Raw genomic sequence first — 18,808 nt, 5'->3', positions numbered from 1 at the left:
TCTTAGGAAATGCGCACCGTGAAAGCCGCACGATGCGAAAAGGTTAATCAACAAAATGATCCCCTGTGAATTTTGTCTTGGTGCCCTAGCAAATTGCCTCGATGCCCTCTGATTTTTAGGCCACACCTAGGCAATTTTTGCCTGCCCTCTTGAACACCTAATTCAAGCCCTGATGGTTGAAAAAAACCTGTGACTTTCTCTGCATGGCTCTAGGTTGATGGCCCTGTGCATTCCATGACCAACAATTTCAATGACCACAGCAACAGCAGCAATGGCATCAGTGGCTTTATGTAAAATTGTCTGTTTTGATGCCATATTATGTATTGTTTGGCATTGGTGTCTGAATTATTTTATGCATTCATTCCTCTTGCCAATGTTACTTCAGATTTCCCTAACTGGTGACAATAAAATTGGACAAGCCATTTCGACCTGTTTGAGCCAGTGCGTTATGTCTGGCTGCGCTGTGGTGGTTAAATCTGGGTAGCAGTTGTGTCTCAGAGGAGTAGGAAACAGCCTACTACCGTCATCTTAATGTATGAAGATGGGAGGGGGGCTAAAATTAAATTTACCATTTTATTTATCATTATATTGTTTTTTCTTTTCTTTGTCACGCTGACCAGGTGGTGAGGATTGAGCAGCTGAAGGCCGACCTGAATGCATTGCTGGCTCTGTGTGAGCGTACAGACAACGATATTCGCTCCTGCCTCAACACACTGCAGGTAAGTCGGGTCAGTTTTGATGTTATTCCATGTCTTTCCACTTTTCTGTAAATCAATTTCTGTGAATCTTCTCCAAGGGTCCACGTTGTCTTTCCCTTGATCTTTTACCCTGTGGGTTACAATCCAACACTTTCCTTGTTATTCAGCTGCTTGACTTCCTGAGAGTATGTCCAGTCCATTGCCACCGCCTTCTTCCCCCCTCATTGCTGACTGGGCTCTGTCTTGTACTCCTTAAAACTTCCTCGTTGGTGACCCTGTTTGTCCATCTGATGCTCAGTAACTTCCTCAGACACTTGTTCAAGAAAACCTGGATCCTCTTTATGCAAGCCTGAGATGCATTCCATGTCTCACATCTATACAACAAGACTGACTTCACATTTGAGTTGAAGAGCCTCAGCTTTGTTCGAAGTGAGATATCCCTGGTCCTCAATAATCTTATTTAAAGATATGAAAGCAACTTGTGCCTTTCCGATGTGGGACTTTATTTCAGTGCCTTTTCCTCCCTCTCTGTCAGTTATGCTCCCAAGATAGCAGAGGGATTTGACGTTTTCTAGTGCATTTCCCCCTATTGTGACCTGCTCCTTTTGTGGTACATCTATCCTTGGGACTTTTGACTTTCCTGGGTGGATCCTCAATCCAACAGACTCTGATAGGATGTTTAAAATTATGGTCTTTGCTTGCATCTGTTCCTGGGTGTGTGACAAAAGCGCCAAGTCATCTGCAAAGTCCAGATTGTCCAACTGTGTCCATGGGGTCCACTACATGCCGTTTCTGTGTCCTCTGGTGGTTTCCTTCATCAGCCAGTCAATTGCCAAGATAAAGAGGAAAGGTGATAGTAAACATCCCTGTCTCACACTGGTCTTGATGTCAAAGCTGTCAATGAGCTGGCTATCATGCATTACCTTGCAACTTGAGGAAAGGAGGTGAAAGGAACAATTTTTCTATCGCCGTCAGGTTTCAAACTTAGGACCCATTGAATGAGAAATGGACATGATATCTCTAGATCACGAGAGCGAGAGTCCCTTTCAATATGTGTTCTGTGTGTCCTCACTCCATATTCTGTGTATGTGGTTTTATTTCTAAGTTGGTGGTTTTCAGATGCTCTGGTGTGGTTTGCTCCTTCTTCCCTATCAAACGTCTGTCCCCTCCATCTTTTTTGTTTTTCTTACTCTCTTGTAACACCTCTAATCTTCGGCACTTATATGACCTTATTGTGTTGCAAGTGCTGTAAACACTTACTTAAAAATGAAAAATAAAAATGATGTAACACCTCTAATCTTCAGCACTTATATGACTTATTTGTGTGGCTAGTGCCATAAAACTCATACTAAAACATGTTTGTGTGTTGTCAATGCACACTCTGTGTATGTATTCTCACAACATGTGTGTGTGTGTCCTCACAATATGTGTTTGTGTGTGTGTGTTCTCACAATGTGTGTGTGTGTGTTCTCACAATATATGTGTGTGTGTGTGTTCTCACAACGTGTGTGTGTGTGTGTGTGTGTGTTCTCACAATATATGTGTGTGTGTGTGTGTTCTCACAATATATGTGTGTATGTGTGTGTGTGTTCTCACAACATGTGTGTGTGTGTGGGTGTTCCCACAACATATTCTGTGTGTTGTGTTCTCACAACACGTGTGTGTGTATCACTACATATTCTGTGTTTTCGTTGTCATTAAATGTTCTGTGTGTATGTGTGTGTTGTCATTGCATATTCTCTTTGTGTTCTCACTTCATCACGTTCTGTACATATTCTGTGTTTTCATTGTCACAACATATTCTGTGTGTGTGTGTGTTGTCACTGCACATTCTGTGTGTGTTATCACTACATGTTCTGTGTGTGTTCTCTCTACATGTTCTGTGTGTGTCCTCAGTTTGTGCGTCAGAAGCAAAAGGAGCTCACTCTGAGGGATGTGCAGACCATGAGCGTGGGCCAGAAGGACAGACAAAAGAGTTTGTTCACTGTGTGGTATGAAGTCTTTTCCATGCCTCGTCCCAAGAAGTGAGTTGTCATCTGCACATATTTGCTAAAGTCAGTTACAATATGTGGTCTTGGTCGGGAAAAGTAGGCAATTAAGAGCTTAAGGCGACAAATCTTACGAAAATGACGCCGCTTTTCTTGAAATTGTAATTGTTAATAATTTTATTACTTTTTTAGAAGACTTGCATACTAGCAAATAAAATAAAAAAGTCAAAATAGCAAATTAAAAAACATTAACAATATGTGTTTTAAAAAATTAGAAAAAGCTAGTGTCGTTTTATTTGAAATTGCGTGGTGCAGTTAAACTCTAAATTTTATGTCTTTATCTTAAATGGTTTTTGAGTTTTTAGCTTTTAAAGCCTACAAATCAACATTTTGAGGAAAGGAGCAAAAATATCTCTAAATTGCTTTACAGCATTGTATTGGCTCAAAATGTTATGCAAACTTTATGGAGCTATATCTTTGAGATAAAAGTTTGAGAGTACTTCCATTTGATTTAGCACATAATTTTCAAGGGAAGTTTCTTAAAACCAGAAAAACATTGTCTGGGCCCAAACTGAACCCCAAAAACCCATGTGTGGCCTTACAGAAGACTTAAACGTAAAAAAAAAAAAAAATTAAATGTCTGACTATCCAACTCCTTGTCGCTATTTTAGTGGGGGGTTTTTTTAGCTCCTGTAGGAAAGCAGTTTGTCAGGAATCTGGGAATGCTTATGGCTGTCTGTTGAATTTAAACTAAATTATCGAGCGCCTAGATCGTCTTTTTTTATAGGGATATGCACTATATGAAGGCAATCTGTTATCATTGTTGTTATGGTTATAATGATTATTGTTAGTATTTTTTTTCTTTTGTTTCCATGCCCCATCCCCTGACATTTTTACATACAAGAACAGATTTGGAAGCTTTATTATTCATATTATAATTATTGTTATTATTATAACAATTGTTATTGTTATATGTATCGTGTATTTGGTATTATTTGTATATTTGTGTGTTTGATAATGTATCTATGTATGCATGTTTGCCAAAATTTCCCCACAGGGATTAGTAAAGTGTGGTTTATTTTGTTTTGTTATTATTATAATTATTATTATTATTATTAATATTATATTAATATTGTTATTATTATGATTTATGTTACTATCCTTATTATTATTATTATTTATCCTTATTTTTATTATTGTGTTTTTACCCCCTCCCCCCCCCCCTTGTCATTTCTGTGTACAGGAACAGATTTGTGAGCATCCAGGACCTGGCTGCAGGCAAACAGGAAGCGCTGACCAACAACATCTCTCCACCTGCCAGGTGAGCCTCAACTCTGCAACTCCTGTGTTTGTGTCCCTAGGATGAGGTCATAGTAAGGGATGTTGGGTGGGGAAGGGTGTGAATATATAGGAGAGGCCGGAGGAGGATGTGTCTGTACTTGTGTGTGTGTGGGGGTGTTAATTTTGTTAAATGGTGTGTGTGTATGTGGGAGAGATGGGGACGTGTGTATGTATCCGGGGGGGGGAGGGGAGGTTAAATGTTTGGTTGAGGGAAGGTAAGGTGTTTGTTAAATTACATTGTATTATGCGTAATGCCTAGAGATTTGACAGGTCATTTGTTAATGGGTCCTATGTCTTCCATTTGCCTGAAGTTTTCATGTCTGTTGTTTTTGTTATGGTGGTACAAAAATATTCCTCCTCTCCCACTTGATGTCTTAAATAGATTGGAGGTGTGACTGTTTCAAAAATAGGTCATAAGTGTGAAACACAAATCTGACATATTTTGTTGTTGTCGCCTCCTGTTTACCAGTTCATCCCGTCACTTACAGGAATTTAGTATATTCTCAAGTCTTGTGCACTAAGGAACTGGTGTCAAATAAGAGCAATAGTCATCTCTCAGTGGATGGTTGACGGGTGCTCTTGTGTGGTTTGCTTCTTCTTTCCTATTAAAATCATATTGTCCTCTCTCCTCCTTTTTTTAAAATTTGATACTCTCTTGTAACACCTCTAATCTTCAACAGTAAAATGACCATATTGTATTGCAAGTCCTGTAAAACTCTTACTAAAACTAGAAGAATATCTCTCAGGTAGAAAGGGGGTATACTATATGGACAGAGGGATGGAGGAATAAAAGACAGAGAGAGACAGGGGGGTTTATAGGATGGTGGAATTAGGGAGGTTTATTATAGTAAGGAGAGAAGCAGAGGAGATGTGCAAGATGAAAAAATGCCTGGAAGAATACAAGATAAATAGATAGAGAGACTGGAAGGTATATAGGATGGACAGATGAGGGAGATATTTAGGATGGAGAGAGACTGAGGGTATGTCTGATAGACAGCATGCCAGGAGGAATACAAGATTGAGAGAGACAGGGTTTGCAGAGAGGCACAGGGAATTCGGGATGGAAAAAGACTGGGAGGTATATAAGTTTGAGAGAGACAGGGAGTTATATAGGATGGAGAGAGGAGAAAATGCAGTGTGGAGAATAAAGTCTAGCAAGACAGGGAGGTATATAAGATGGAGAGAGAAATACAGGGAGGTATATTGGATGAAGAGGAAATGCAAGGTAAAGGACTACAGACTAGCAAGACGGGGATGTATTTATATAGGATGGAGAGAGACAGGGAGGTATATATATATGATGGAAAGAGGGGAAAATGCGGGGTAAGAGGAACACAGGCTAGCAAGACAGGGAGGTATAAAGGATGAACAAAAACAGGGAGGAATACCAAATATGAATAGAAGATAGGTAATGAGACTGATTGGGATGAGCATGACTGGAGTGATAAAAACATACTGTGTCATGTTATGAAATGGCAGTGCCACGTTTTGTTCTTGGAAGGACTGGTGGTAAATACTGAGTCCCCCCCCCCCCCCCAATAAAGAGGATCCATTTGAAGGGCAATAACACAGTCATTTTTGGACCAATTTCAACAAAACTTTGAAGAAATAAAATCCAACTGGGGTGATGTTTCATTATGATAAAAATGAACTAGCATGTTTGATAAACATCAAGTTTTTAAAATTTCAACCAAAATTGGGTCACAAGACTTTGCTACTTCTTGAAAATCAACCATCTTTTCAAAAAGTCGTTATTTGTGTTGTGAAAAACAAATTAATACAAAATCAATATTGCCATTAACCCCAGGGAGGTGATGGCTATTTAAATCTCCAGGTGTTGACCATTTTTCTCGCTACAAGCTTCAGTGTGCTACTGATAATTTTGAATGGCCTTGTGGCATGTTTCTGGGTCGATACTTAGGGGAGATCATGTTCAACATTGAGTTTTAACTGTTTGATTGTTTGTGGGTTGTTTCCGTAGACACTGCCCACGAGAATTTGGTGATGATTCATTTGTAAACTTTCGCCTTATAATAGGCTATGGGCTACTGGGAGTGAACCTCCCCCCCCCCCCCCCCCCCCCCTGGGGATTTTTCGCCACCATGATTTTCTGAAAGGGTAGGACCTAGGGACTTCCCCCCAAAAAAGTTTGCACCAAAATGTTGGCAATCTACAGAGTTACGGCCCTTGATTGTCCAGAAATTAAGAAAATACTTGATTTTTATTTTGGGTTTGTCTGTGAAGCAAAAAATGTGTACTTTCATATGATGTAAAACTCAAATATTATAAGATGATGTAAGTGTTGTAAAAAATATTTTTTGCTAATTAATTACAAGGTGCAAAGAGGGGGAAAAAAATTCAAAGGCTGATTTCTCAAAATCTATAGAAATGATTAATTCCATTGCTTCAAATCTTCTATAACTTGATACAATAGTTTTCTGATAGGTTCACACTTTGACTCAAAGTTTGAGGCACAAAATGAGAAGGATTGTGTGCAAAATAACAATGAGTAAAGGAGTTATGACCCTTGCTATTGCTATATTGAAAAAATACAAAACTGCCGCGCGTCATTTTAAAAACGTCAAAAAGGCGGCATGAGTACTTTTGTCTCAGATATAGTCTAGATCAATCATATGGGCATGATAAAGGTGTCTTGAAAAACATTTTGTTAGTTAAAGCTAATTTAAAAGAAGACAGAGGTGAAAAATTTGAAGTCTGGTTTTTCTAGCAATGTACAATTTTCTTTATTCGAGTATGCTTCAGAGAATGAATGGAATGTTCAAAAGATAGAACTGAAATCAGTTCCCTTGACATCAAAGAAAGAGAGGTCAAAATCTCAAAAGAAAGAACAGCTTGAAGAAAGGACATGTGCAGTGCATAACTGTAACTTCAAAGGCCATGATGAAATAAAACCCCTTACTGAGAGACGCTGGGACACCATTCAAAAATGAAAAACACGACGGTGCCTTGCAGAAACTGACAGTGATAGACTATCCTCAATTTGTGAAAGAATACCGACTGAGTTTGACTGTTCAACATGGGTTTCATGATTACTGCTACAATACATTCATCAATTTGAGGAGTCTAAGAAAAAGGCATTCATCAGGAGAGTCTGACAAATCAGCACAAAAGGGTCTTGCTCCACTAGGAAAAAGGTAAAGCAATCGTTTTCAACACGCCTCTTGCCCATGTAATGCCTTTTCTGCGAAAAGACTACTAAATGGACACATGACAGCATGGGAACCAAGAAAGTTCATAAACTTGTCAAATATGTTAACAGAACATCTGAAGCCTCTGTAAAAGAAGCTGTAAACAGGAAAACTGAATCAAAACTTCGGGGCCAAATTGAAAATGCTGTTCTTATTGCCCAAGAGGCATGGTATCATGAACCATGTAGAAAAGCTTACACACGTAAGGAGTATCGACGTTCACAAGCTTCTACATCTAAATACTGTTCTGGAGAAGAAAAGGCAGAAGCTGAAGAAAGAAAGAAATCTCCAGCTGCAGAGGAAGAAGCCCACTCCAAGGCTTTTCAGCACGTCCGTCAGTTTGTGGAAGAACATGTCACTGCGCTGGCCCTTGTTGTCAGGATTACTCTTTTGAAAGAGATGTATTGCACTTTCATGCAAACAAATTATCCAGAGTTTTACACGTACTACAAGACATATAAGTTGAGGAGAAACTTGTGAAGCACTTCAAGTCCAGGGTCAACTTCTGGCAGAGATATTCTGGGACAAGTGATCTCGTGTTCTCTGATGAAATTTCAACTGGGTAGGCTGTCGGAGTTGCCTTTGAAAATGTAACCTCTGAAGAGAGACTTGTTATAGAAGTGGCAAAGGTGATACGACGACCTGTTCTTGATGGATTTCTTTCCTTTTTTTACTCTAAGAATGGAAAACCACAGTCAACAAGATGCCACAGGAGAGTTGTTTCTACAGGTCAGGACATATGCTACAATGTGACGAAAGGGGAATGGAAAAAGCCTCAACATATTATGATTGGTATATGTGTCCGTCATCCAACAGGAAACACTCAGCTGATCAATATCTTAAACCGGCATGGACATTCTGTATCCCACTCATTTCTCTTAAAAGTGGAAACTGCTATGTGTGACAGTATACAGGTTTCTTCAGATAGTTTGGCCCCATCCACCATGCCTGACAACAACCTCATCACTCACTTCTGTTGGGACAATTTTGACTTGAATGAGGAAACTTTATCAGGAACTGGATCCACACGTTCAACTCATGGACTAGTCATACGAGAAATCAAAGAGCAGCCATACATTCCCCAGCCGACACCAGAGGTTGACAGAACAAAGAAAGGATCAATCCATATTTCAAAAAACAGCTTGACCCGTGTTTTATCAATTCTAAGGTGGAACCCACCTTGATAACAGAGTATCAAAGATTTCAAAGTGCTCCATATGAATAATGAAAACAAAAGGCAACTGACACGTTCTTACTTTATGTATGGCAACAAGATTGTTGATGCAATGATGTTGCTGAACAGAGAAATATACTTTGTAAGTGACCAACAGTGCTTTGTCCTCAGTAGCAGTGATGGAAAGACTACAGACTCAAGACCTGTTCCAGAGTTACCCTCCAGCCATGAGGAAGCAGACACACTGCTGATCGTGCATGCCATCTTCTCTGATCAGAACATTGCTACTCCAAACACAGACATCATTATACGGTCCCCAGACACTGATGTCTTTCTACTGATGATTGCATTTTTTCAACATTTCACACACAGTTTGAATTTTGACACGGGTTGGGAAAAAGATGTCTACACATTCAGACTCTCTGTTACAAAATGGAAACACATTTACAGGATTCTATTCTTGGACTTCATGCATTCTTTGGATGTAAGGAGTCTAGCCATTTTGTCCAGAGAGGAAAGGTGAAGCTGCTCACCATTCTCCACAGGCACCCAGAGTTTGCTGTTTCATTCAAGGAGTTAGGAACATCTGAAACTGTTTCTTCAGAACGGTTTTCCAATCTGGAAAAGTTTGTTAGTCACCTGTACGGAAAACCAGCTTACTCTAGCGCTAACAAGTTTCATCATGACCTTGTAAGGCTAAAGTACATGGCAAAAGGTCAAAGCTTACTGTCATGCTTTGATGGATTTGACACCATGCGAGAGAAGCCCTGAAGCTGACATCCTAGGCGTAAACTATTAATAGTATTAAACTTTACTATGGAAGCAAGCACATCTGGCTCAACCATTAATACAAATGTACCTGATCCGCAAGATCTTGGTTGGAAGAGAGATAATGGTGGAGTGCTCTCAGTGGAGTGGCGCAAAGACTTGGTCCCTCAACAATTGGTTGATATTTTGTCAGGATCAGATACAGAACAAGAGGAAGACAAAGATGAAAACCATCTCCTCTATCATATGTGATGAAGAAGATGAGATTTCAGATTCTGGAAGTGACAGCAGTGAAGATGAACTGATGACATAGAAAGCATCTAAATAAGACTTTACATGCAACACCAACTGACTTACAGTATAACATTTGGATAACTAGCACCCAAACAACTCTTCTGTTACATATAATGCTCTATGCAAGTCAATTTCTAGATGCCTTTTTGTCAATTATATAAATTTCTTTGTACGAGACAACTCAATATAATACATCATGTACACAAATAGCCAATATCCATCTGCATTGCTAAGGCCTGTCTGTAACTCTGCATTGTACTGATTTTCTGTTGAACTAAATGTTTTGCATGTGTAGCTTTTCCTTTGTTGTGCAATACCCAGCAGGGAGTATATTACGCTAACTTTGTGCGGCTGTTTTCAATTTTTAGAGAAAACGGACTTAAAACATTATTTTTTTCTCTATAAGCTATGTAAATTACCACAAAATGTTCAATATAACTGTTTTTCTTTAACCCACAACGCCAACTTTAGTCTCAATTAAAAGAAAATCAGAATACCAACTAAAAAAGTGAATTTAAAAAAAAAAAGTTAATTTGCTCAATTTTCGACAATTCAGGGGCAATAACTCCGCAGATTGCCAACATTTTGGTGCAAATTTTTTTTTGTGCATTGTCCTGAGTTTGCTCTTTCAGAAAATCATAGTGAGTAAAAATCCCCAGGGGGGGAAGGGGGGGTTCCAGTAGCCCATAGTCTATAAGGCATTCCCTAGACCTTTCTTGCAACTACTTAAGGGCCACTCTTCACAAGTGGGGTGTGGACCTGTCTTACTGTAACCAGGCCTCTACAGCATAAAACCCCCTCCCCAAACCTCTATAAAACTTTCTCAGCACAGTGAGATATCCATCTGATGTGACTGTCCTGATTTTACCACCTTGTCCTGGACCCAGAATGTGCCGATCAGGCATCTGTTGTTGAACACTTTTAAGAAACAAAATTTTGCGTTTTGCCCAATTTTGATTGAAATTGGTAAAATTTGCTGTTTTTTAAACACTTTTCAAACTTGATGTCCTCATGGTTGAATTTTATTTGTCTGAAGTTTTGAGGAAATTAATGTAGAGGTGATCAAGCTATTGTCCTTTAAGTGGGTCCCCCCTTTTTTTTAGCCACCTTTTACAACAATAGAGCTGTTCACACCTGAAGAGGAAGGTCAGAAGTTTAGTTATTCAACATGGCTCGCTTCCTCTATTTGGACCATGGTCTGGGAGCGTGAACATGCAGGTGTTTTGTGTTTGACTAGCACATCTTTCCTCACCCTGCGACTGGGTGGTTGACAGGTGCTCTTATGACCTTATGAGGTTTGTTAATTTTATTTTTTATCCCTTACCCATTGAACTGTTGCGAATATGAACAACTTGTGTTTCGCGCGCTCATATGACCTTATGCAGTTGCGAGCGCTGTAAAACCCTGTACTACTTACTAACCTTACCCATTTCTATGATATTGACGCCATCTGATTAGTAGAAAAATGTGCGTATGAGAGTGCCCAATAATGTATAACGTACAAAATTGTTATGACATATAACTGTTACATATTGATGTTTAAGATAATTATAGATGATTGTGAAGGATCTGAGAGCAATGAGGACTTTAGAAATGACGGTGATGGTGGTGATAAGTGATGGTGTGGGATGGTGCTTATGTTTGTAATTATTAAGAAGACATGCTTGTGTTATTCGGCTGTTATTGTTTTTTTTAAAGATAAGGTTAGCGTTAGTCCTATCTTCCTCTGCTCTGATGAGTCACGAGGATGTGGGCACCCACTATCCCCTTCCCTACTGGAACCATCTTTTATGTCACTGTGAAGTTCCGAAATAATGGGCACAGTCTCTGCTATAGTGACCTTGTTAGTATTAGCCTATGCTAGCGGGCCAAGACAAGTGAAGAGAGGACCTTGGTAGGTAGCTAGTACAGTGGCAGATATTATTTTTGGGATTTCGTAAGGGGTTTGCAGGTAGCAAGTTCACAACTGGGTTATAGACTTAATACTTATTAAAACATGAAGTTGCGGAGATTCTGACACAGGATCCTCGAACCCGAGTCGAGAGGGAACAATTTACACACAATATTGTATCCCCTCGAATCAGGGTAAGTGGTGAGGTTTGTTAATTGTTTCCTTTCAAACATCTATTGTCCTTATCTTCTTTCCTTTTTTTTGGGTGTGTTTTACTCTTTTGTAACACCTCTAAATCTCCGGCACTGTTATGACCTAATTGTGCTGCAAGTGCTGTAAAACTCGGAGGGGGGGGGGGGGGGGGGAAATCACCCTGAGAGGAAGGTCAGAACTTCAGTCTGTACTATATCTCCTCCCCCCACCCCCCAGGTGGCCTTTGTCAGGTGCAGGTGTGTGGATATCCTTGTGTTTGTACATGATTGGCCCACGCTAGTTACGACTTGTGTGGGCGGTTCGTCTATTTACCCCCACCTCCTCATCCTCCCAACCCCCCACACTCTCCCTTCTTCCCCTCTCGTGATATTTAACTCCTTATTCCCGGAATTATTTTCCACGTTTTGATGGAATTTTTTCTCTCCAAATCTTGTGAACTACGTAATGTGGTATTCACAGATAATATTCATGAAATAGTTAAAACTGTTGAAGTGATAGGGGAAATAATGCACATATTTATCTTACACTTCTGGGTCAGCAAAAACCTACTCGGATTCTTAATTTCATGCACTCTGCAATCTGATTGGATGCTGGGATCGTCCTCTCGGAGACTGGGGGAGTTTCATTGGACACACCCATCATCCTCTAGGGGTATTTGAGTTAAGAGAGTTAAGACACACGGAGGAAACATTGATTGGTCTAATGTGTGAGTTACAGGTTATATGTAAGTAGTACAAATATGTAATTATTTCTGCTTCATGTTTGCTAAGAATATATAGCTGCTTGAAGCATAAACCGTAAATTTAACCAGGGGAAAAACTCTCTGTCTGTAGAACTGAACACATGGCCTCTAGTTTTCTGTTTTAAATAAAGAGTAACCACTGGCACTCAGAGGTTAAGGGGCATCAAAGGTCGTCTGATCGATGCTCACAAACTTGCAGCAAAACAGTTGCTGAAAGTAGCTTAGTTCGACTCGTCTGAAAGCACTTTAGTTCAATCTGAAAAAATTACTGTGGTGACTCCTGCTTTTGGAATTTGAACAAGGTGGAGGTTTCTTTGCCCTTGGAAAAAATTATTTTTTTCTTGTCACTGTCTGAGGTCAGTTGCTTAGTTTTAGTGACGTTTTATGGGATCATAAATGAGTTGAAAAGTAAGATTTTTTTAATTAAAAAAATAAAAAAAAAATACTGAATGTTTTTCATAACCCCACAGATATCAACACATCCTAGAGCTGTGTCAGAGTGCAGGAGAGTCTGAGCGAATCATGCAAGGTCTGCAGGAAAACTATCTGGAAGCCAAGTCCAAAGACCCACATCTGCATGGGGTGAGATGGGGTTTTAGAAGCATAAAATTGATTCTTGTCTATTAATGCCATAATTTACTAGTTGCATTCACCATGCGGATGACTGGGGCCTGTGGTGTAGCAGTTAGGCGCTTCGCTGTTGCATGCAGGAGACCTGAGTTCAATTCCCAAGTGCGTGGAGAATTTTTTAAATAGATATTTTGGTCTTTCTGCTTGGATGTCGTATCCCTCTCAGCTTGGATTGGCCTTGACAGGCTTCTGAGTCAGAAGCCAGCCTCCTAAATGATCTAGATATCTAAAGTATGCTGGGGAGAGGGGGGGGGGGGGGGGGGGCAGACACACAAACACACACTTAAAAAAAAAAAAAGCTAATGGTTTGAGAGCACCACTACTTGGTCCTACTTCTTTTTTCCCTCTTGCTTTTGTCTGTTTTGCTCTTTTCCCTACAATAAATGGATGATATTGTGTTGATGTGCTTCTCTGTACACAAATTCAACTCACAAAAGTCAAGTTGTGAGTGGTGATTAGTAAGCTGTGTCGTGACTTGCGTTGTGGTTCCGGATCCTTTACTGTGTCAGGTGCAAGTGGTGTTTTTTTTCTCTCCTTTGCTTTGTTTTGCTTTTTCACCGCTTTTAATGACTGTCATTGTGCTGATTTGCTTCTTCTTTCTCACAGAAACAAATGTTAATTTTATTTTTATTGTTTTCCTAAACTTATAAGCTTTTTTGTTAATGGCTTCGCCTCTGTTTACTTCCAGCTGAGTCTAGCCAATGAGTGGTTATGTTTTGCCGACCACCTCAACCAGTACACGGCTCACTCCCAGGACTACTCTGTGATGAAATTCACACCCTTCCTGCCCATTGTGTTCCACTTCCTGTACGCCTCCAATGCCCCGCCACGAGTCCAGTTCCCTCACAAACAAGCTGAGGTTTGAAGTCTAGTTGTGTATCAATGATGTTATTCTATGACTATGTTACTAGAAAGAACAGGTGGACTCTTTTTAGTTTTGTTCCCATTGCTGAGGTCAACCTGCAGGTCTTTGGTAAAAATCGGGCCTCATCTGCACTACAAATGGTATATAATTACTACAATGTATACTTTTGTGTCTTCTCTCATTGTTTAAATCAAAAGGTTGAAAAATGTATGAGAAAGCAGACTCATGGTCTGAGCAAAATGCCATAGGAATGTGTGGTGGTTGAATTGCTTTTTTGTTGTTTAAGGCCATCTGCGGGTGAGATTTTCCCCATTTTTCCCCAGTTTGACCATACAGTTTTTCCTCTCCATTTTTTAAACCTACATCCATTTCCATCAAAGTTTCGAGCGTCCGTTTCAATCAATTATATTTCAAAGTCATTTAAAAATGGGTGTTAAAATTTTTTTTTGCAATGTAGGGTCATGTTTTTTAATATTTTCTTAATTTTTTTAAAATATTTATTTTTTCGACTTTAAATTACATCTTTTCTTTTATTTTCCATCTGAATAGCTTCATTATTTAACACAATGTACATCCAATGGAGACCTATACTGAAATAGAGCCCTTTTTGAAGATACTCTAAGATTAAACTTACAATCGGTGTTTTTGTTGGGAATTTGGAGATTTTTTTGCTCTTCATCTATGTACACATTTCCAGAGTCCATAATTATTTTTTAAATAATAATATTACAAATCTGGCGTTATTTCTTCATTATATAGGTGTTGTAGTTTGTACTTGCTAAAAATGAGAGCCAACGGACGAAAACTAAGAGAGAAGATAGCTTTTGAAATTTGATAAAATTATCCAATATGGCGGATGTTTGCTTGGTTACCATGGTAACCATGTGCTTATAATAATAAATAATTTCTTGAATTAATTCTTTATTGTCTGACTAATATGAATATATCATCTTTGCTACATATAGTCAAGGGATATGGATTTTAGAAATTCCACCAGCAGATGGCCTTAACAAAAAAGTAATAGTACTAATAGATTGTTTTTATATATAAAACATATTTATGCAGGAAAATAGGCTCTTTGCAAGGGTTAAGCAATGTAGGCCGGTTCAGGCATAATGAGGGTTTCCATCCGACCTAATGCCTCTTTACTTATTTATTATAGCCTCCTTCTTCATGAGTTTTACCTTGTCTATCGTATGCATCATTATTTCATTTGTTGCAAAAAGAGATTCCCTGGATGGGTTTGAGCAGAATCCATTGTGCACATCAGTGATATGATGCCGACACTCCTACCTGCATCACCCTACATTACTTACTGTTTGTCTTAAATATGTTGAAAGTTTGATTGCACATACTTGCTTTGAGAGCAAGAGAGAAATAATTGGGAGGGAAGCAAATAATTTTCATTTGTGCTATTAAAATTTAGATTAACAGCAGAAAATGGTACAGTAATGGGTGCTGTTGTAAAAATCAAGGTCAATTAGGCCTCTATATATGCATATAAAATATAATTAATAGTTTTCATCATCATTGTCATTACATGCACTGCTTATTTCAAATGATCAGAGTCCTTTCTTTGATGCCTTGTTCTTTTCTGGCCTAGCCAGCCTTCTCTGAGCTCCGATTGTCAGAAAAGCTTGCCGGTTAGTGCTCTAGTCTCCAATTCATCAAATAATATGTCAGTTGTGATAATGTACTCAAGTGTTCTTTTAGGTCAATTAATGACATTATTGCAGAGGGTGGTTGGAAAGTGCAGCTTGCATTTTGTGTTTTTCTCTTTCCGTCTGTCCTGATCTTTCCCAGGACTAAATGACTCATATACTGTCCTCTTTACTTTATAATTAATCTATAATTTATTGATTAATCTTTTCTATCTAATAGTGAACAGCATGGATGGTTGGGGGGTGTCACTGGGAGCTCCTACTTTTATTTCCCTCAGCGTACCGCCCCCTGAGATACTGAATTGTGTTAATGGGGTTGTAAAATGTTAACAGTGAGAACCCACTGATGTGACCATATTGTTTCTGTGGGTGGTTGACGGATGCTCTATTGTGGTTTGCTCCTTTCTTTTCGTACCTCTATCGTCCTTATCTCTCCTCCTATTTTGTGTTTGTTACTCTCTTGTAATACCTCTAATCTTCGACACTTAAATGTACTTATTGTGTTGCTAGTGCTCTAAAACTCTCACTAAAACTAAACTATACTGTTTCTCTGTGGCAGTTGCACCAGAGCGTGACGAAGACCCTCAACCTTATGACGACACTCATTTCTGACATGACGCCGGTGGTGCGCAAGTTTGTCAACCCTCGGAACATGGTGCTTGATCTTTTACCACCTCTGCTGGACGTCCTTCAGCCAACCTTGAGGCCGGTAAGGAACTTGAATGTAGTGGTGTTGTTTGCTACTTCAGAGACAGATCTGAGGGATGTGAAAATTCATTCCCTATCCCCCAAAGAATTGCATGTGTAGTGGGGACTTCTGAAACAAACTTTTTTAAAATTCTATTTTGTCATAAGGTAAATCCTGGATTCAGCCATCTGTGGTCTACTTGTTAGGCTTTTCTCTTTGCATGTGAAGAAGTGGGTTTGATTGCCTGGAAGGGAAAGCATTTTAGTGAATACATCAATCTTTTTTATGTGATTATCCCAAATGGTTGTCCCTGACAGCCATGGTTGTCCCTGACAGCCATGGTTGAAGTAGCCTGCATCCCAGGTGATTCTTTTGTTGATGGGGAAGGGAAGCGAAAATCATAACGTCGACCAGCTTTTAAAATGTACTACGCCCAAAATTTTGAAAATGTTTTTTAATCTGTGGTATTGATTGCATGTGCTCAAAAAACATGTTGAAATTCAAATTCTAAATGTTGAAGAAAGCAGGATTCATTTTAAAAAATATATAGGCCTTTAATGTATATTAATGAAAGGAAAATTTAGCAGACTGAAATACCTATGTCAGACAAGACCCCAGTGCGACACTGACATGTTATTGACTGGATATATTGTACGTACGTGTGTGTGTGTGTGTGTTATGTTATGGAACACTTGCTGTCATTTTTATGTTACATGCCCTTGGAAAATGGATGATCCCCCTGGAAAATTGAGAAGCCGGTTTGGCAGTCACCCTGTGGAAAGCTTGATGCACACCATTATTTGAGAGTAAAAGAGTGATTCTTATGAAGGGGAATCCTTTTCCTAATAGGGTTATTGAGGCTGACACTAATTGGTATACTTCTGTTTTGTCCATGTCAGGTGAATGCACAGTTGTACAGCGCTCGAGAGAAGGAGGAACTCTTGAATGTTGTGAACATCATGATAGCTTACAACATGACTTACCAGCAGGAAAAGTCCCCTGAAGGGCAATACGTCTACTCTTTGGACCCGTAAGAGTGCCCCTTTACTCATGTACAATTTGAAGGTTATTTTCAATAGAAGAGGCAGCCAGTGATATATTCAAAATGACCAATGTTATTAACCATTTGAGCCTGTCCCAAGGGTGGACTGTTAGATTTATAACTTCACATGCTTAGGTGCTCTTTTGATATGCAGAAGGCTAATGGGTTTGTAGGGTTAATGTTACACACATCAAATATTAAATGTGGTACATAGAACTCAACAGCAGTACATGTATGCAGTGGATGCTTTTTACTTTGCAGGAAAGTATCACTGTTCAGAAGGTTTGTTAACATTTATGGAGTAAACTTCTTTCTATGTATTCCTGTGGGCAGGAGTGTATACAGAATACTTTTTCAGTTGTCTTTTTATACACAAGGCTGGGAACATCGTAGATGGTACATGTAATACTTTTTCAGTTGTCTTTTTATACACAAGGCTGGGAACATTGTAGATGGTACATGTCCATAACTTCTTCTCCCTCCCCTCTGTTGTGTGAGCTAATAGCCGGTGTTTCCTTTTTGCGGTTCAAATCTTATTCTGCATAATGGGGACAACATTACTTTTCATATTTCCCAAAATTACTTTTCATATTTCCCAAAATTACTGTCATTTTGGCACAACTGGATCCTGTCGAAAAGAGGTCAAGTTTTGCAAGTGTGTTGAGGCTGGCTTGTCTTCCTGACTGAAGGACTCCCATCTTCCTGACTCATTGAATATGTTTACTGTGCTTTTTAGAATTATGTAGTGTCGAACTTTTAATTTGGCATTGCCATCGGATGAGTGGATTTGCATTGTTATCTTATACTTTTTGGTGTTGTCATCTTTGTGTAAAGAGAGCTTATTGCTAAAGCAGTCAATTCTTTCTGTCCTCAGCAATGTGGAGGAAGTGGTCAAGTTCTCAGGTCTGAAGCAGCGCAAGCAACTGACTTATGCAGCCAAGCAGATGATTGCCAGAGAGGTGTGTGAACACTTAATTATAAATACCCACACACTCTGACACAGACCTTCCGGTTTCTGCAGATAATAGATTTACTCATAGAAAAGAAAGTTTCGATTGTTTGAATCTGGCACTCTTTTTACAAATTTCTTGAACTTTGTAAGGGGAAAATTAAATGAACTAGAGGCCAATGCCTGGTCAGAAGTAGAAATCAGAGATTGATGAGGATTTAGAACTAGATTTGTTTATTGAGTCTGAGGAATTTTCAAATCGAACCAGGTTGGTGGATAGCTTTTTTTAAAAACTCCCCAGCCAACCCAAGTTGAGGATTCAAGCTAGTCATGCCAACTGAAGATCAGAAGTTACCAACTGAGCAAACGACAAGGCCCTCTTAGTACAAAAGAAATAAAGCAACAGAAAGCACATGTTAAACTTATTTTTTGTTTGCATCTTTTGCTTTCAGATTGATCTGGAGAAGATGAGAAAGAGTGAGCGCCCTGCTGTGAGATCAGAGTAAGTCCATGCTAGTTTCCCGCTGACTTTCCTCCTTGCAAACTGATGGTGTTATGTGTCAGACTCTTTCCTTTCAACATGTGGGTTGATGGTGGGTGTTCTGTTTTACTATGTTATTTTCTTTTTTCTGTTCAGGTTTACAATTGGGGGGGG

At 39.2% G+C, this 18,808-nt stretch overlaps 1 protein-coding gene across 1 annotated transcript in view; it reads left to right on the top strand.

Annotated features, from left to right (window-relative positions):
* The window catches only part of LOC101860109 (chromosome transmission fidelity protein 18 homolog), a gene marked incomplete at its 5' end in the record, with an annotated part of 41,477 nt that overhangs the window by 15,131 nt on the left and 7,538 nt on the right, over nt 1-18,808 (top strand). Inside the window, 9 exon segments of the mRNA XM_013084383.2 lie at nt 621-719; nt 2,595-2,722; nt 3,930-4,007; nt 12,789-12,900; nt 13,637-13,807; nt 16,034-16,183; nt 17,062-17,192; nt 18,079-18,163; nt 18,606-18,655. Of these exon segments, the coding sequence (XP_012939837.1) occupies nt 621-719; nt 2,595-2,722; nt 3,930-4,007; nt 12,789-12,900; nt 13,637-13,807; nt 16,034-16,183; nt 17,062-17,192; nt 18,079-18,163; nt 18,606-18,655 (1,004 nt within the window).

This window comes from Aplysia californica, unplaced genomic scaffold, assembly GCF_000002075.1.
Source record: "Aplysia californica isolate F4 #8 unplaced genomic scaffold, AplCal3.0 scaffold00289, whole genome shotgun sequence".
NCBI lineage: Eukaryota > Metazoa > Mollusca > Gastropoda > Aplysiida > Aplysiidae > Aplysia > Aplysia californica.
Note: the sequence above shows the minus strand (reverse complement) of the source record. Positions and strands in the feature narration are given on the sequence as shown.